Source organism: Vespula pensylvanica, chromosome 25 (assembly GCF_014466175.1).
Source record: "Vespula pensylvanica isolate Volc-1 chromosome 25, ASM1446617v1, whole genome shotgun sequence".
NCBI classification, from domain to species: domain Eukaryota; kingdom Metazoa; phylum Arthropoda; class Insecta; order Hymenoptera; family Vespidae; genus Vespula; species Vespula pensylvanica.
Window position 1 is genome coordinate 405,687 of NC_057709.1, and position 17,033 is coordinate 422,719.

At 29.6% G+C, this 17,033-nt stretch overlaps 2 protein-coding genes across 13 annotated transcripts in view; both read right to left on the bottom strand.

The window, feature by feature from the left end:
- Positions 1-539: 539 nt before the first annotated feature.
- On the bottom strand, positions 540-6,316 carry LOC122637333. The gene is made up of 12 exons (XM_043829392.1): positions 5,316-6,316; positions 4,555-5,185; positions 3,878-4,475; positions 3,604-3,793; positions 3,330-3,453; positions 2,896-3,135; positions 2,602-2,814; positions 2,066-2,487; positions 1,741-1,980; positions 1,258-1,460; positions 1,102-1,143; positions 540-1,017 (listed from the first exon to the last, which is right to left on the bottom strand). Exons 1-12 carry the CDS (start codon positions 6,054-6,056, stop codon positions 879-881), a joined length of 3,783 nt encoding a protein of 1,260 aa, XP_043685327.1. The 5' UTR covers positions 6,057-6,316; the 3' UTR covers positions 540-878.
- A 22-nt stretch (positions 6,317-6,338) lies between these two features.
- The window catches only part of LOC122637335 (zinc finger protein 652-A-like), a 16,737-nt gene continuing 6,042 nt past the window's right edge, over positions 6,339-17,033 (bottom strand). For 10 of the 12 annotated variants that reach the window (XM_043829398.1, XM_043829406.1, XM_043829405.1 and 7 more), the window contains 2 exons: positions 16,568-16,883; positions 15,950-16,126 (listed from right to left, as the gene is read on the bottom strand). In XM_043829398.1, coding sequence (XP_043685333.1) covers positions 16,635-16,883 — 249 coding nt within the window. In that variant the 3' untranslated portion in view covers positions 15,950-16,126; positions 16,568-16,634. Of the gene's footprint in view, positions 6,748-15,949; positions 16,127-16,502; positions 16,884-17,033 lie in introns of those variants that run through there. The other 2 variants (XM_043829397.1, XM_043829400.1) reach the window with 2 other exon arrangements.

The following is a 17,033-nucleotide window of genomic DNA, read 5'->3' on the forward strand; positions in this document are numbered from 1 at the left end:
TTAGCCCGTGGGTCCCCAGATGCAGCAACCTCCACGTGGTGGGACCTGGGTCGGAAATACTTGCATTTTATTAAAATTTCATGAAATGCATGTATTACCGAGCGAATGGCTGCATACTTTAAGACTTTTCTAAATTTTATTTCTATATATTTTCTTTCAATTTCCAACTATATGTCGAAGTACGTACATTTTACTTGCTTCTTACATCTTCCCTATATACTGGAATGAATAATCATTTCTACTTATTGAAACGTATAGCTGTGTAATAATTAAAATAATTATTCCAAATCAATTATTCTAGTTTCTCTCGGGTATGAGCTTTAGGCGGGTTTGCACCTTTCAATATGCAATAATTGAGATGCAGTAGTCTTCACATGCTGAGATCTGGCTCGATAGTACTTATAATATGTTGAAATTCAGTATGTTGAATATATATAAATACTACCATTCAAATAACTGCTTATTAAATTCCAAATTCTCTTCATTTTAATTGCAATTAAACATTAAAGTATTAACACACACACACACACACACACACATAATTATAAAGTACATTTGTTATTTAATTCATTTCATTTTGTATCACAATTCTATTGTATTTGTTTGTTACACGTACGAATATAAAAGTATATTTTGAATTTGTACAGATTTGATGCATAAAGTCTCTAAGATATTTGAGGAATGCTTAATTAGTAAATACTCTGTGTTTTGAAATATTACAAAGTAACGTGTTACATATCAATATGTATTCTCATGTATATAACATCATATTTATAATATAATTTTTATTATAAAAGTCTAAGCTCTCATTCAAACATTTTTAATGGCAGTAGATACTATTCTATAAACCCTGTAATTTACAAACATTAATTTACATGTTATATGTCCATTAAATTTATAGCAGACGGACGAAGGTTCGTTTGAAATTCTCCAAAAAGCATAGCAGCCAACCATTTATATTGTTCATTTTTAGATGTACCAGCTATAATATTACCAAAGAATGGATTTTCCTTGCATCTGAAAAAAATATGCGGTATAATAAATTATATTTAACTTCCAGAACTCGAGTAACAAAATAATTATTTGTAATGATAACTATACCTTGTTGGTTTTTTATTTCTTAATATAAATGTAATAGTCCAGCTGCAGAATGAAAAGAACAGATTAATACAATAAAATACTTAAATAATAAATGTAATTTATTAATAAGTAAACTTAGATAAGAAATTTTTATGATATTAATATTAATATATTTACCCCATTTGTGGATTACGTTTGGTTTCATGTCCCAAATACCAAATAATATCTTCAATTTTCCATTCATGTAATTTAATAGAACAAACTTTATCTTTGTAACAATATAACTTAGCCTGACTAAATTCAAAAAGATAATTCTTAAAATTTTTTGATTTAACATCCGCAAATTTCAATTCTCCTGATATTGTCATGGGTGGCTTGATCTTAAACAAGCAAAACAATAAATATTTAATTAAAAGAATAATATTGAAAAAGAGGAAAAAGAAAATTGTAACTTAAAAAGCAACGTAATTGTTGCTTCCTGTTTTGACACATAAAAGTATCTTTTTTATTGTTCTGACTCATACTAATTGATCTATCTACGTTATACAAGTGACGTGGGAAAGTAACATATATAAGCAACTTTGCTTATATATGTATGTCTTTCCATTTTTAATTATTATTAAACACATGTACGATTTATATTATTAATATAAATATTACCAAAGGTACAATATCCTTGTATAATCTATCCTTCTTCAAGATTAGGATGTTATCTTTCCTATCATCTGGATCCCAATAACCCCATCTCGCTACTGTTTCTAAAACACGTTCGTTATGATGAAGTGGTCTTTTTAAAGCACCTGAAAGTGCATATTCTTCTAGGCACAATTCATGAGCAGGTAGATTAGCTTTTTCTGATAATTCACGACATACGTCAAAAGCTGTCTTTTGTGCTCCGATCTACAAATGAAAATATTATTTTCTTTAATATGATAATTATGAAAGAATGTTGTTTAACAGTTTAGAATAATTCATAGATATTTACAGCTACATTAACACATTTGCCTTCTTTGGAAAGGAGATATATCCAAATTTTTAAATCGCCTGATGGTGCACCACGCAGTCCATTATTTGAAACATGATGTTTCTCAAGAACTTCTAAGATTTTAGCTTCCTTAGCCAGATCGGCATGTGACAATTGATATAATTTTGGAAATAGATGTATCAGGTCGCCAATTACTTTTGTTTCCTCTCTGTTCCAATCTTCAGCACTATTTTCTCCTGCATGCATTAAAGTAGGTCCCCAAACTGCCGAGAGATTCTCAACAGTCATTAAGTTTCTTGAACTTTGTTGACTGAGATAATGAAGATGAGCAAGAATTCTACGTATAGTTGCTGAAGTTATAGGATCCAATGTCGTCAATAAATTTCTATAAATTTGTATTCTTTCATTTTCGTTGCTGAGTTCTAAACAGAAAATGAAAAAATATTACAAATACAAATATATACGTATGCCTTGTTAACTTTGAAAATAACTCCGATATAAAATTCTTGAAACTTTGACAATTATGATTTCATCACCTGAGCTTCGACAAAGCAGATTATGTATACTAGCAGGAAATAAAGATTCTGGTAAATCCCGAAGAAATCTTCGAAGAACCGTAGCAACGTCATGTTCAGTGTAAGATCCTCGAGTAATTTGTATGGCCCATGCATCTCTTCTAAAAGCTTCCAGTAATTTAATGACAGCACTGCTAGATCCACTGCGACGATAAATCCCTTCCGACATTATACCTGTTATTAAAAAGGAAAAAAGAAAATTATGCTTTAATATCACAATAATAATTAATTTAGATTCATATAATATTTATTAACCATGCGTGGAGATAAAATTGATGCATTTGTCGAGAATTACAGGAACGTTGTCTTGAGTGATTTGTTGTTGATGTAACGCTGGACCACAGCTAGTAGCGGCTTGATACAAAGCATGTCTCCATGCAGAAGCTTCTTTTGAACCAGGTGCTGCTATATGCAATGCACCGGAACCACCAGCATCGACGACTACTACAGGTACATATCCATTGTCTGAATTTGGTCCTTCTTGTTCTCGCAATACTGAAATAAAATATTTAACATACATCAATCACGAGTTAAAAGGAATAATGTGCCATAATAAGAAACGACTATATATCGTAACAATAATGCTTAATAGGATCACGAGACGGTAGCTTAATAAGGTCAAAATAATATTACTTTTTTACATGGAATATTTCCATCTTATATATGTCTATACGTATATACATATTTACCTATATAACGTGCCTTTCTTAAATCTAAATATTCCAGTACCGCAGGCTCCGATGAATTTGTATAAACCAATGTTCTCTTTTGAAGAAGAACCCAAGCTGGGAACCACGTACCTGTTATACCTTCCTGCAATGAAAATATATATTTTTAAAAAAAAGATTTCTTTAGTGATAGATAATAATCTCATACCTTTTATCAAATTCCTTGTATGCTAAGAAAATTGTAATATTACTATTATATCTCTTAGCATTATCTTCTGTAAAAACGTTCTCATACCTTTAAGTAAACCCAACCAGCTCTGGTAAGATCAGATGTGTATTTTATAGGAAAAACTGACGTCATTGCTTCTAAAATTTTTTGAGCCCAACTTCTTCTCTCCGCTATACCCTTTGCGTAGAAGATATATACATGGGGTTTAGATTCGCTACTGATTGCTATACAATGTACTGTTTCACCATCAACTACTCTGTCGTTAGAAATATTTATTTAGAAATAAAATTGTACTATCAAACGTAGATATGTATTGTTCATAGATCAAATATAAACTTACTTAATATCTTGCAAAAGATGGATACTATAAACATTTTCAAGATGAATAGTTTCCTTTAGCGTAGACATACTCTTGTCGTTATAAAAACACAATTTTGGACCCGTCAAAACGGCAGCTCTTTGAACCAAATCTCTAGCTCTTTCTATACCAACTCCAGTTTTATAAACTATACCTCTGTGCGTAGTATTGCATTGTGAAATTTTACACTTGGGTCTATCCATTTTCATTTGCTTCGAATTATGATCACCAGATCCATCATGATCACGATTTCTCGATAACAATTTACTACCACTTCTAACAAAATTTATAACATTCGGTTTGATCACGTTAGCAGTGGAATCTTGACTTAGTTTCTTTAGCTTTTGAATGACGCTGACTTTCTTCGAATCATCGTTCGTCGTTTTAACCATTGGAAGAGGATTCGACGTGGCATCGTCGACAAATTTCCCTGTAGCCATTTTAGATTCTATGGTTGTTGATTGAATGCTTGCCGATGAAAAATCAGGAGTGATTTTAGTGGTAGATTTTCTAGGTGGTACAGCCGGTTGTTTTCTTCTTGCCATTTGTGCCAGTTTTGGTAAAAGTGCTGGATTCTTACCTGTACAAAAATAGATATTACAATGACCAAGAAATAATTTTAATATCGTAAAGCGGATTGAAATTTGAACGATATTTACCAACTTCGACTTCGTCGTACTCGTTCTTAGGTAAAGAATCGAATCTCTTAGGTGGTTCAGGAGGTATCAAAGAGTCCTCGACTTTTTTTTCTTCCAATTCCGTCGGCTCTTCGTTTTCGTTATCTTCGTGCAGATCTACGGTACTACCAGGATTACTGGACGAGTCATTCGTCGCTAAAAGTGCTTCCAACAGCATCAAATCGTTACTCTCGTAATTACTATAAACGTTTTCTTCAGAAGTCTTGGCGAATGGATCGAATTCGAATAACAAAGATTTACTACTGCTCTCTTTTTTTACATCCGACAACATAGATTCAAACAATTTTTCATCTTTACCACCCTTTGACGAAATACAATTCTCATAAATAGAATTCTGTAAGGAGATCAAACTGGCGTTAAACGATGTAAAATTTCTACTGACGTTCACCGCCTGTTCCAAAGTTGTTTCCTCCTCGGTACTGGATATCCTATCGAGTTCATTAACGATCTCGGATTTGTTTGTAGGCGGGGTAGTGTCATAAAATGTCCAAGAATCTGATCTCGACAATCTCCTGTCAACGTCAGACTTGTTGTCGCTTGTTAAACTTACGTTGATGTCAGACAAATTTAAACTCTGGTCCGAATCGCTGGCCTGCAAAGAAACAAACAAAGAAACAAAGGGTCATGTTAAAATGTAGAATAAAAAAAAAACAAAACCAAACAAAATTGATAAGAAGAAAAATGATGGAAGAAAATAACGGGAGTTATGACGAGTTAGTTACCTGATGTTGAACAAAATTGAAGACGTTGAAACTCGACTCAGGAAAATCTCTTTGTACTTTTTCAGAGATGGTAGAACTAAGAGTATCATAATGGCCGCTGCTGCTCGACGTAAATGAATTTAATTCGTCGTTGATAGATTCTACAGGAAGCGGGGGTGGCGGATATACTGGTGGTGGTGGACTATATCGTAACCCGGATAGATCTTCCTCGTTTCTGATACTTCTTAGATTACTACTGAACGGACTGTGAAAGGTAATACTGCTAAATATATCATCGGCAGGCATCGAAACGCATCTCTCGTCTTCTATCGTATTGTCATCGCCGATTTTTTTCGTATTGCCGAGATTAGAATCGTGCAACATGTCCTCTTGATTGAGGGACGTCAATCTCCGTGTTAAAAGATTCTTCATCGATTTTTCAAGACGTATGCTAACGTTCCTAGTACTCGATATAACCGCTCGTCCCTTCAACGTCATCTTCTCAGATATTTCATCCTTCAATTGGCGCGAGCTAGTACTCAATTGACGAAAAAATTCGTTCGAATTTCTCGATTGCTCGGTACTGCTCGATTTGGTTTCGTCACTTTTCTGACTCGATTGACTCGATTCGCTGCTTGGACTTTTGCTACGTGGCGACGATGATGATGCTGCTGGCGGTAAAACAGGTGGTATTTTTCTTGGCGCCGGTACTGGACGTTCGGCCATTATTGACCTTGGCTTTGGTATCGGTTTTGCCTCCATCTTTATCTTTCATTAATGTTTTTTCTTTCTTTCTTTTTTTCAATAAGCTACACCACTTCTCATCCTTCCCATCAAAAAAAAAAAAAAAAGAAAGCTCTCTCTCCGTCTCTCTCACATCCGTAATCTCCTTACATTATCTCCCTTTATCATTATTACTTTCCACGTGTGGTATCGATATTATTGTCAGGCTAATGAAAAGAGCAATTGGAGGATTCGTAGAAGTTGAAGGTTGAATCAGCGTAATTGACGAGTTTGTATATAGGGAAGGGTCGTCCGTCCACCCCCCTTTCTCCCTTCCCCTAACCCCCTTTTTTCGCCACTCGATAATAATCACAGACAATCGAGATGGAAAGTAATAAATTCTCGTGTAAAAACTATCCTATGTTCTCTGATTAAACGTGAAACGTGACTCACTATTACCAGTTTCGCGATACCGTACATTTCCGGTTTAGAACATTCGCATCGAATTCACCAGAAAAAAGAAAGATTATATTTAGATTTTTCTATCTCGATGTTTCCATTGTATCTTTCGACTGCCATTCGATGTTTCATCGTTCGAGAGGGAGAAGAGAAAAATTTGTATGAAAAAAGAAAAAAGAAAAAGAAAGAAAAAACAATTATCGCGTATGGCTACTGCGTTTTATAGTGAAAACATTTCGAATGAATCATATCCCAAACTCGTCAATAAATTCTGTAATCAAAAAGGAAATACATATACATATACATATACATATACATATATATATATATTTTTTTTTGTAATAAATATAAAAGAACAAATTAATAAAAATCAACAAAAGAATCGATCGGAAGCTATTAACTCTTAATGCTTCGGTGATCACCGTTCAAGGTCGAACATTCTTCTAATGTTCACTCACCGATTCATTTCTTTCGTTAAAATATAAAAATCTATTTGTGGGAGAAATTGTTGCAGATAGATTACTATAAAAAATGTATCGGAATGCAACAAGGTTTTAATGATATAATTATAAGTTTATATTCTCACAGCTGCATCGATAGAACATTCATACAAATATTTATTGATACTACCGATCATTTGATCTATCGATCCTCCTCCACTTCTTTTATACTTTGTTATCGAAGTAATAACTTTGATGAACTGTACGTTTTTTTTTCTTTTTTAAAAGACGCGTTCCGAAGGACGCGTTCGAAATGATACTACTACGCAACTACTCAATACGTTCCACGAATGAACGTAGAGAAAGAAGCAATATGGCGATCGATCGATCGATCGATCAATCGATCGATCGAACGAATGATCACACGGCCAAAATATTTTTTCTATATATATATGCATATATATTTATAAATACATTTAATTCGCAATCGTCCTTGATGATGGTGGTTATGTTAAGTAAATTTAAAAAACGAAAAAAAAATGAAAAAAAGATTTAACGAAACGATTAAATGATTTTACTTTTTAAATAAAATATTTGTAAAAGAAAAAAAAAAAAAAAAGAAAAGAGAGAAAAAAAGAAAAGCTGGTAAATAAATACTAATAAAAGAACGAACGTCATAGAAGTGTGTCCTTTTAAACTTCAAACTGGTTATAATATGAGTGTGACACTGATTCACTGATTCGCATAGAGTCACGCACACAAACACATAGACACATGGGCGCGCGCACACACAGCTGAGAGAACAAAGAAATCTCTAGGAGATTTAATAATGGAGAGTGAAGGAAATGATTTTCTCTGTGAACATGAAATGGAACTAAAAGAATTAAAGAAAAAAATAAATAAATAAATAAATAAATAAATAAAATAATAATAAAAAATAAGAGGAAGAAAGAAGAAAAAGAAAAAGAAAAAAAAAACTGAAAAATACCTTTCTTCTCCTCTCGTTTTTTTCCTTTCCTTTTTTCAATAATCCACCATTTGCATGAAAAAAAAAAACGTAGCACGAACGAACAAACGAACAAACAAACTAATAATAATAACAATAATAATAATAAGAATAATAATAAAAAGTAAAATGTATGTCAGTCATTCGAGAATAGTGAAAGTCTCAGCATTATATTCTCAACCAGGTAGTAGATATATATATATCGTCATCGTGGGTCAGAGACCCACAACTGGGTATACTACGGTTGGTTGTTGGCACTGTTGTCGCAACTTCTCCTTTTCTCTTCCCCTTGACCGTCGTCGACCACTGCTTCTCTCTTTTTTTCACTTCAATTGAAGATCTTGTACATTGCAGAAAAGATAAACGACACACAATACTTGTCAACAAATATTTATTCAAGTGCACTGTGGCCCCATTTAGTTGAAAGAAGTATATATCAACTTCGATGTTGTTGGATGCAATTAAAAAGTAAAAAAAGAAAAAAAAAAGAACAGAAATAAAAGAAAATGAAAAAGAAACACTATTCTTTATCTCACTCCGTGTCTCCTTAGTTACACGCGATAAAAGTGATCAACGAAAAAATAATGAAATGATAGAGAGAATGAAAGGGAGAAAGAGAGAGGGAGACACAGACAGAGAGAGAGAGAGAGAGAGAAGGAGAGAGAGAAAGAGAGAGTAAGAAATAGGAAAAAAAATAACTGCGGATAACAAAAACAATTAACAAAATAATAATTACCACTAGTATACAAACAGATCCGAACAAGATCGGATATCGTACTGAAAGTCTACCCTTCGTCAGAGATGCACGAAGCTTGCTATCTTTCCCCTTCCATAAACTCTTCTGATCAACCATAGCTCCCTCTTTCTCTCTCTCTCTCTCTCTCTCTCTCTCTCTCTCTCTCTCTCTCTCTCTCTTTTGCTCTCTCTTTTTCTCTCTTATCCTCTGGTATATCCGGTCTTCTTCTATATACATTGCAACTCCCACCAAACCGAAGCACAGTATTCTGGTGTCTGGCTCGACGTCAAATGATGGCTGCTGGATTATTGGGATTTATGCCTCCTCATATTTTCTATCTTAGTTTATTTCATCGATTATTATTGTTTCAAAGGATTCCTGTGACTATTTATATATTTATGTGTAATCATGTTACGTGAGAAATTTTTGTAGAAATTATTATTATTATTATTATTATTATTATTATTATTATTATTATTATTATTATTATTCTTTTGTGTTTGTTTTATTTATTTATTTTTTCTTTCATCGTTGTATATTTGTATCTGTGATATATTTTTAATATATCTTTGATAATTTTATTTGTTATATAATTGAAAAAAGAGAATCTCTCTCTCTCTCTCTCTCTCTCTCTCTTCATATATATATATATATATATATATATATATATATATATGTGTGAAACGAGCATTCTAAATAAGCGAATGATTCATCATACCATTGCTGACTAAACTGTTATGCCGATAATTGTTATCGGTGTAAGTAATATAATCGTATCATATATATATGATTCTAGTTACAATTTTTACCATTTTTATCTTCAGAAAGAAAGAGAGAAATAGAGAGAGAAAGAGAGAGAAAAAGAGAGATAGAGAGAGAGAGATAGAGAGAGAGAAAGAGAAAGAGAAAAAAGAAATACGTGTGTGTATATATAATCTTTAATAGTTATTGCATGTTGATTAAAGTTAGTTAATGACGATATTTAATTGTCATTGTTATATTGATTTTAATGTAAATTTAATAAAAAATTAAAATATGCTTCTCTTTCTTTTCTTTTTTATATATATATATATATATATATATATATATATATATTAATATATAGGTAATATTATATATGTATTGATTAGCTCGTTAATGTATTTTAATGAAACCTTTATTAAGATTTATGGTACCATAGCCAAATAGTGACTTTCGTTATATAAACAGGTAACACTTTTCCCAAAGAAGTGTTTCAATGTAGATGCAAAGTTAATATCATTATTAAATTTTATTTGAAATGAATTATTTATTTGAAAATAATTCTCAATGGATATGTTCATTTTATATATATATATATATTTTTATATATTTATATATATATATACACACACATATACATTATGTATAAAAAAAAAAAAAAAAAAAAAGGAAAAAGAAAGTTGTTAAATAAAAAAATTAGCATCTACATTTGAAGTTAACTTCAATGGAAATTTTTACTACCTTTTAGAGATCACAATGGTGACGACAGATTGATTTATATTTATTTATTTACGAAAAAATGATCATTACGTACGAAACTAATCGCGGTACAGATTCACGCATACAATTACATCAAAATCCGTATACATACACACGTACACGTGTACAGATATGTCCATGCAATCATACCATTCGAATTGATTTCATTGATTTAACAATTAAAAACATTTGCTGATCCTATCGTAAATATGTTTTCCTAATCAAGAGGACGGTGTGCTAAGGACGAGTTGTTCGCTTTTCTCTTTTTCTATTTTAATTAATTAATTGATTGATCAATCGATCAGTTTGTCACTTGGCTGCACAAATTCTGTACACTGCACAGTAGTTAATAACAGTCGTATATGATCCCCGATTTAAAAATCCTCATTTCCTTTTTTTTTTTCTTTTTTCTTTTTAGATTTAATTCATTAGACGAGTCGGACGTTTGAAAACCTAAAAGATCTAATTTTACAATATCATAGAGCCCTCGCAACATTTGATAAAAAAATACTATAATAATAGGTCTTTTTTCTTCTCCTTCTTCTTCGTCTTCTTATTCTTTCTCTTCTTCTTCTTCTTCTTTTTTTTTTTATTTTTCGTTTTTCTTTTTTTTCTTTTTTTTTCGTATACTTCCAGATCATTTACGACCACTATTTAACATAAATTTTGCAGACGTGACCCTGTACCACAACTTTGTCGTTTTATTGGAAAGAGAGGAACGAGTGATTTGAATATACGTTATAAGTATATAACTGGAACACAGAGACGATTGTTTAAACAACTCGTGTATTGTGTGTGTGTGTGTGTTTTTTTTTTTTTATGTGTAATTCTTAACCGGCGAAGAGACAAGTAATTTTTTAAGATACAAATTTAATTGAATCTTCTTCTCATACTCATCAAGTCATTACAAATCAAATAATAATGCGAGAAAGATCATCTATTCGTTGCAAAGCGATTGGATAAGTATTTGTTAATATTATTTGATTTATAAATTATCATTGAATATAAATAAATTTCTATATATATATAATATATATATATATATATAAAATTCTAATTCACCGGGCAAGAATGAACGTTAGTTTGTTCTATAATTTTTTTTTTACTTTTTTTTTCTTTTTTTTTTTGTCTTTTTTTTTTTAATTTCAATTTGTCAATTGTCTATAACTTGAATATGTAATAAAGAGAGGAAGAGAGAGAAAGAGAAAGAGAAAGAGAGAGAGAGAGACAGAGAAAACAGTAAGGGTTTAGAGATAGTATTAATATAGAGAGAAAGAGAGACAGAAAGTGACAGAGATTCGAAGAAAATATCTGTAGGCACACCCACATACACACATATACATATATTAATACATTCGAAGATCGCATTAAGTCCTTCAATATCATATTTTTTTTTTTTCTTTTTGGTGAGAGCAAACCGCAATTTTAGAATTGGATTTACTATGGACCGTCCAACACGAGCCACCTTAAAACGATGAAAACTATTTATTTAATTTATGTAAATATTTAACTATATGTAACTTTATATATATATATATAAAAGAAAAAACGAAAAAGAAAATAATTAATTATAATAACAATTGTAATAACAAAACCATCCTCTTGTGTAACAAGATCAAGCTCGTGAAGGATCTTTTCTTTCTTTCTTTTTTTTTTTTACTTTTTGTACGGTTCGCGCAGATTTAATATATATATAATTACTGTATATATATATTTATATTTATATTATAATACGTTATATTCAATTCAATAGCAAATATATTATCACATTTAGATTGTATTAATTTTTAAGACCTTTCTCTCTGCTGATATCCTTCGACGAATTTACTTTACATACGTCTATAATTGTTAATTATTAAATCATTCATTGTAATAATATTAGTTTAATCGTTTTCTTTAGAAATTAAACGAACAAATAAAAAGAAAAAAGAAGACAAACCTTTTAATCGTTCAAGTATACTTTCAAATTAATGTTCATTATAATTTCTTTCACGATGAATTTTCTTTTCTTTTCCTTTATTTATTTATTCATTCATTCAGATAATAATTCGTCGAAGGATTACCAAAGTTAATGGACAGTAGAATTTCACAAAAGAATATATATATATATACACATACATTTATAGAAATATATATATATATATATACATATATTATTTGAGAAATATCATTACTATCAAATTCGTTTCTCTGTCCACGTATATCAATTTAAACCTAAGAAACATTAATATAGAATATATTATGTAGTGTATATATATAAGGTATATACGTTAAGACACTTACTGCTACAGCAAAATTCAACAATTAAAAGATTTTATAACAATCAGTTTTTTTTTTTTTTTTTTCGTTATCCGCTTAAAGTTGAAGTACGTTTTACTCTTGTGTCGTTTTCGTTTTTTTATTTCTTTTTATTATTATTATTATTATTATTATCTTCATTCTATTCTCAAACTTTCTTTCTTTTTCTTTCTAATCCTCTCTCAATCGAAATAATTCATTGAAAAGTTTAAGAATAGAGAAAATACATTCATCGATGATTTTTTTCGTACTTCCACTCGCAGAGCAGCCTTTTTCATTTTGCCTATGTTTCTCTTTTTCTCTTTTTTTTTTTTTTTATTTTTGCTTCTTTTCTTTTTCTTTTATTCTCCTTCTCCTTCTTCTTCTTCTTCTTTTTCTTTTTCTTTACAACGTTAATCTCACTTTTTATTTTTCTTCATCGACCTCTCAAAATCCTTCTTTGGCACACATTATTTATTTATTTCATTTTATTGATGATACGACATTTATGATAAATAGCCCTTGTGTGTTTACGATTAACTAGAATAAAATCTCGCATACACCTGAGACTTGCTCGGACGATACAAGCTGATTATTTTTTTTTTTTCTTTTTTTTTTATTTTTTTATTTAGTTCGTTTTCTTTTTTCTTATTTTCTTCGACTCCCTAAATTTTCAATCTTTCCACGTTTTAAGCACCGTATGCAGACTATATATATATGTGTATATACATATATATATATATCTATATATATGACGAGCCAGTGATTATGATAAAGTGGTTTAAAATCATTGAAGATATTTTATGATACACACATTAATATTTTTAAAACAATAAAATTACATAACAGAATTATATATATACTTTTTTTTTTTTTTTTAAATACACTTCGATTTTTTTCTTTTTCTCTTTGTTCTTGTTATTACATAGATAAAACAATTTTTATATGATTCAAAAATCAATTGTAAATATTTGATAAAATGAAAATCACTTTCATAATCACCGGTTCATATATACATGTATATATACATATACACACATATATATATACATACATACATATACATATACATATACATATAGATATAGATATACATATACATATACATATACATATTTATTTATTTATAAGAATGAAATGTCAACAAAGAGATGTTTGGAGCTGATATACTTCGTGTTATTATCTTCTTTATACTAATCTCGAATAATCAAAAAAATTCAGCTAAGAACCGAGAAAAACCTATTTAAACGAATATCTCTTTAAACGAAATATTCATTGTAAAATATTTCAAGTTAAATATATCTTAATATAACGTATGTACACATTATATAATAAATAACATAAATTCGTCACTCGACTATACTTTAATACTATGCAACAATTATAATCAAGAGCCAGTTTTTATAGGCAGGCGGCGTATATATATATTTATATAAATAAATAAATATATATATATATAAAAAATCATGTGAGAGAGAGATATATATATAAAAAGATGTCGTTGGAAATTTATCGTTCACCGTTTGCAATAAACACGTTACAAATATAAAATATCATTTAAATACAATATATATCAAAAGCAAGAAAGTATATTATTATTATTATTATTGTTATTATTATTATTATTATTATTATTATTATTATTATTATTATTATTATTATTAATATTGTTATTAATATTATTGTTGTTATTATACTTGTGTTTGTGTCTGTGTATATGTATGTATGAATTCAGAATATAGTAATTAACGAGCTCTTTAATCGTGCAACACATACCATATCTCGAGAGTTCTTGCTATATGATCATTTTCTACAAAATGTTGTTTGTTTTTTGTCTGCAATTTATTTTTTTTTTCTATTTCTTTCTTTTTTAATTTTTTTTTTTTAATTTTTTTTTTTTTCTTTTCTTTTCTTTTCTTTTCTTTAATTATCGACTAGAACGTAGTAAGTACAATAGATTCAAAATTGACACACATTTATAAGTATTGGCTTTCGTTATTTTCATCACCTTCAACCCCCCCCCCCTTTCAATCCTCCTTATGTTCCTTCAATAACTTTTTTTTCTTTTTTCTTTTATTTGTTTGTTCATTTTTGTCTTCAAAATCTCTTTGCATCGATCCTTTAGGGGACGGTTTTCTTTTTGTCGACTTGAAAGAGCTTATACGCGTTTAAGGAAGAAAAAAAAAAAAAAGAAAAAAAGAAAAAAAACAAAGATTTTTATAATAATAATAATAATAATAAAAAAGTAAAAAATAATAAATAAATAAATAAATAAATAAATAAATGAAACGAATGAATACACTGTACGTGCCTTCCTTTATAAATAATTAAAATGTATAAATTATTGAATTAAATTATTTGCAAAATAGCACCCTTTTTCTAGTTTAGCCAAGAGTTCTCCTGTTAATATTGATATTACATTTAATATATGGATCATGTGATACAAGCAACGCGATATTAAAATTGAATTGAATATATAAAAAGATGGAATGAGAAATATATATATATACACACACACACATACATACATATATATTATATATATACATATATACATAAATATATATATGTATATACATATAAATATATATATATATTGGACAGGAGACTCTTCAGCTTTAAATCGATTATAGAATTGCAGTCTTAATCTTTCTCATTCGTTAATCACGGCAGAATATTCATGTAAATAAAATGACATATACATACATATGTATATGATGCCGTGAAGCACACCTATTATCAGTCTTTCACTATGATCCAGTCTACAAGTCTAGCACCATTATGCAGCTTTCCTTTTTCGTCATTACCGAGACCAAACGGTTCGAGTACCGAATGTATTATTACTTTTTTATTATTATTTTTTTTTTATATTTATTTATTTAATTTAATTTAATTTAATTTAATTTAATTTAATTTTTTTTTGTTTTCTTTAATAACAATAATTAATTAATTAGCGTTTATTAGTGTTTATATGCAAGTGGTTTATTTTTTTTATTTGCTTTTTTTGTTTTTTTTTTTTTTTTTTTTAAATTTTTCTTTAATCTTTAATAATAAAATCCGAAGGATTAGATTGAGAATGATCATCGACGATGAGATCACATGCAGATTTCTATAGATCACTGATTTACTCGAAGTCTAATTATATCATATCGATTATGATTAGAGATCGATGATCTTGACATCATTTACATTTATAACTTCGTGAGTTTTTTCTTGACATTAATACTACGTATATGATACGTAATATATATATATATATATATTATATATATATATATATACACACACTTATACAAGAGACAAAATGTTGTTTGAATCAAATTGACATTATAAATTATGTAATACTCTTGAATCTTGCGAAACTTTGTTTATAATAATCTTTCAATTTCCGACCATATCGAAAAAGTTCAAAGACGAAGATGGACGAACGTTTCATTTTTATAATAATTTCTCTCCTACGTTGTGTATAAAAAAAAAAAAGAAAAAAAACGGAGAGAGAAAAGAAACTAAGAAAAAAAAAAATAGAAAACGAAATAAAAAATTTACATAGAGACATCGATCTTAAATTATCCATCTTCTAGAGATAATATACGATTTCTCATAATCGAAGTTTCACGATAGCCTCTTATTCTTCATTTCACAGCCATTCTCACTTTCAAGATCTTCCTACCATGCTACATTTAAATAGTAGCTGAAAATATTCGATTGATTATTTATCGATCGATTTCAGAAATGAATGATATTATACAGAGAGAAAAAAGAATACGAGCCAAAAAGGGTAACCCTCGGGTAATCAAGATAAATAGTTTTATCCAATCTATAAAATTCTGACAAAAAAAAAAAAGAAAAAGAAAAAAAATTAGCTCACAAAAGTTTTGCAAAAGTTTCGCAAAAACTTGATTGATTTTATTTATAAAAAACAAAAAAAAAAGAAAAAGAGAGAGAGAGAGAGAGAAAGAAAGAGAGATCACTTAGGATTACTTGTTTTTGGCCCGACCACCCACCCCTTTTCACACCCCTCTTATCCCCGCCACGCCTCGCCCCACCCAACCCACCCATACGTTCTCTGCGATGTGTCTAAAAAAAAGAAAAAAAAAAAAAAGGAAAAAAGAAAAGAAAACGAATTATTTACCTCTGACCGAAAGTCGTTTAGAGGCTAAGTCGTTCTTTCCCTTGCACTAATATATCTTCGTTTTGCACTAATTCGTCGACTCAGGATTGGAGGACGGCGATGATGCGGGACTTTGTACGACGATCGAGTCATCTTTATCGTTCATAGTTGGCGCTATCAACATGCCACGTGGACTGAACGTATCGCAATATAAATTCTCTTTCTTGTGGACTCGTCTAACGTGACTGCGTAGATTATCACGTCGTGCACTTCTGTATGCGCAATGCGGACAGAGATGTGGTTTCTCGCCGGTGTGCATGCGACGATGTTGAATCAACTGAATCATCAAAATTGTATATTTATATATATTTCACACTTATATATATATATATATAGGTCGATATTCATTTAATTATTAATAGAATTAATTTAGCGAACGAATATTACGATTGTTAAGAAAAAAAAAGAAAAGAACGGTTTTTTTTTT

What these genes read in the sequence shown, in the direction of transcription:
- LOC122637333 (XM_043829392.1), bottom strand. Translation starts at nt 6,056, where the DNA reads ATGGAGGCAAAACCGATACCAAAGCCAAGGTCAATAATGGCCGAACGT. An exon ending in CTGGTTGGGTTTACTTAAAG is followed by an intron (nt 3,454 to 3,603) that starts GTATGAGAACGT and finishes TTTTCATTGCAG; the next exon opens with GAAGGTATAACAGGTACGTG. An exon ending in GCAAATGTGTTAATGTAGCT is followed by an intron (nt 1,981 to 2,065) that starts GTAAATATCTAT and finishes TTTCATTTGTAG; the next exon opens with ATCGGAGCACAAAAGACAGC.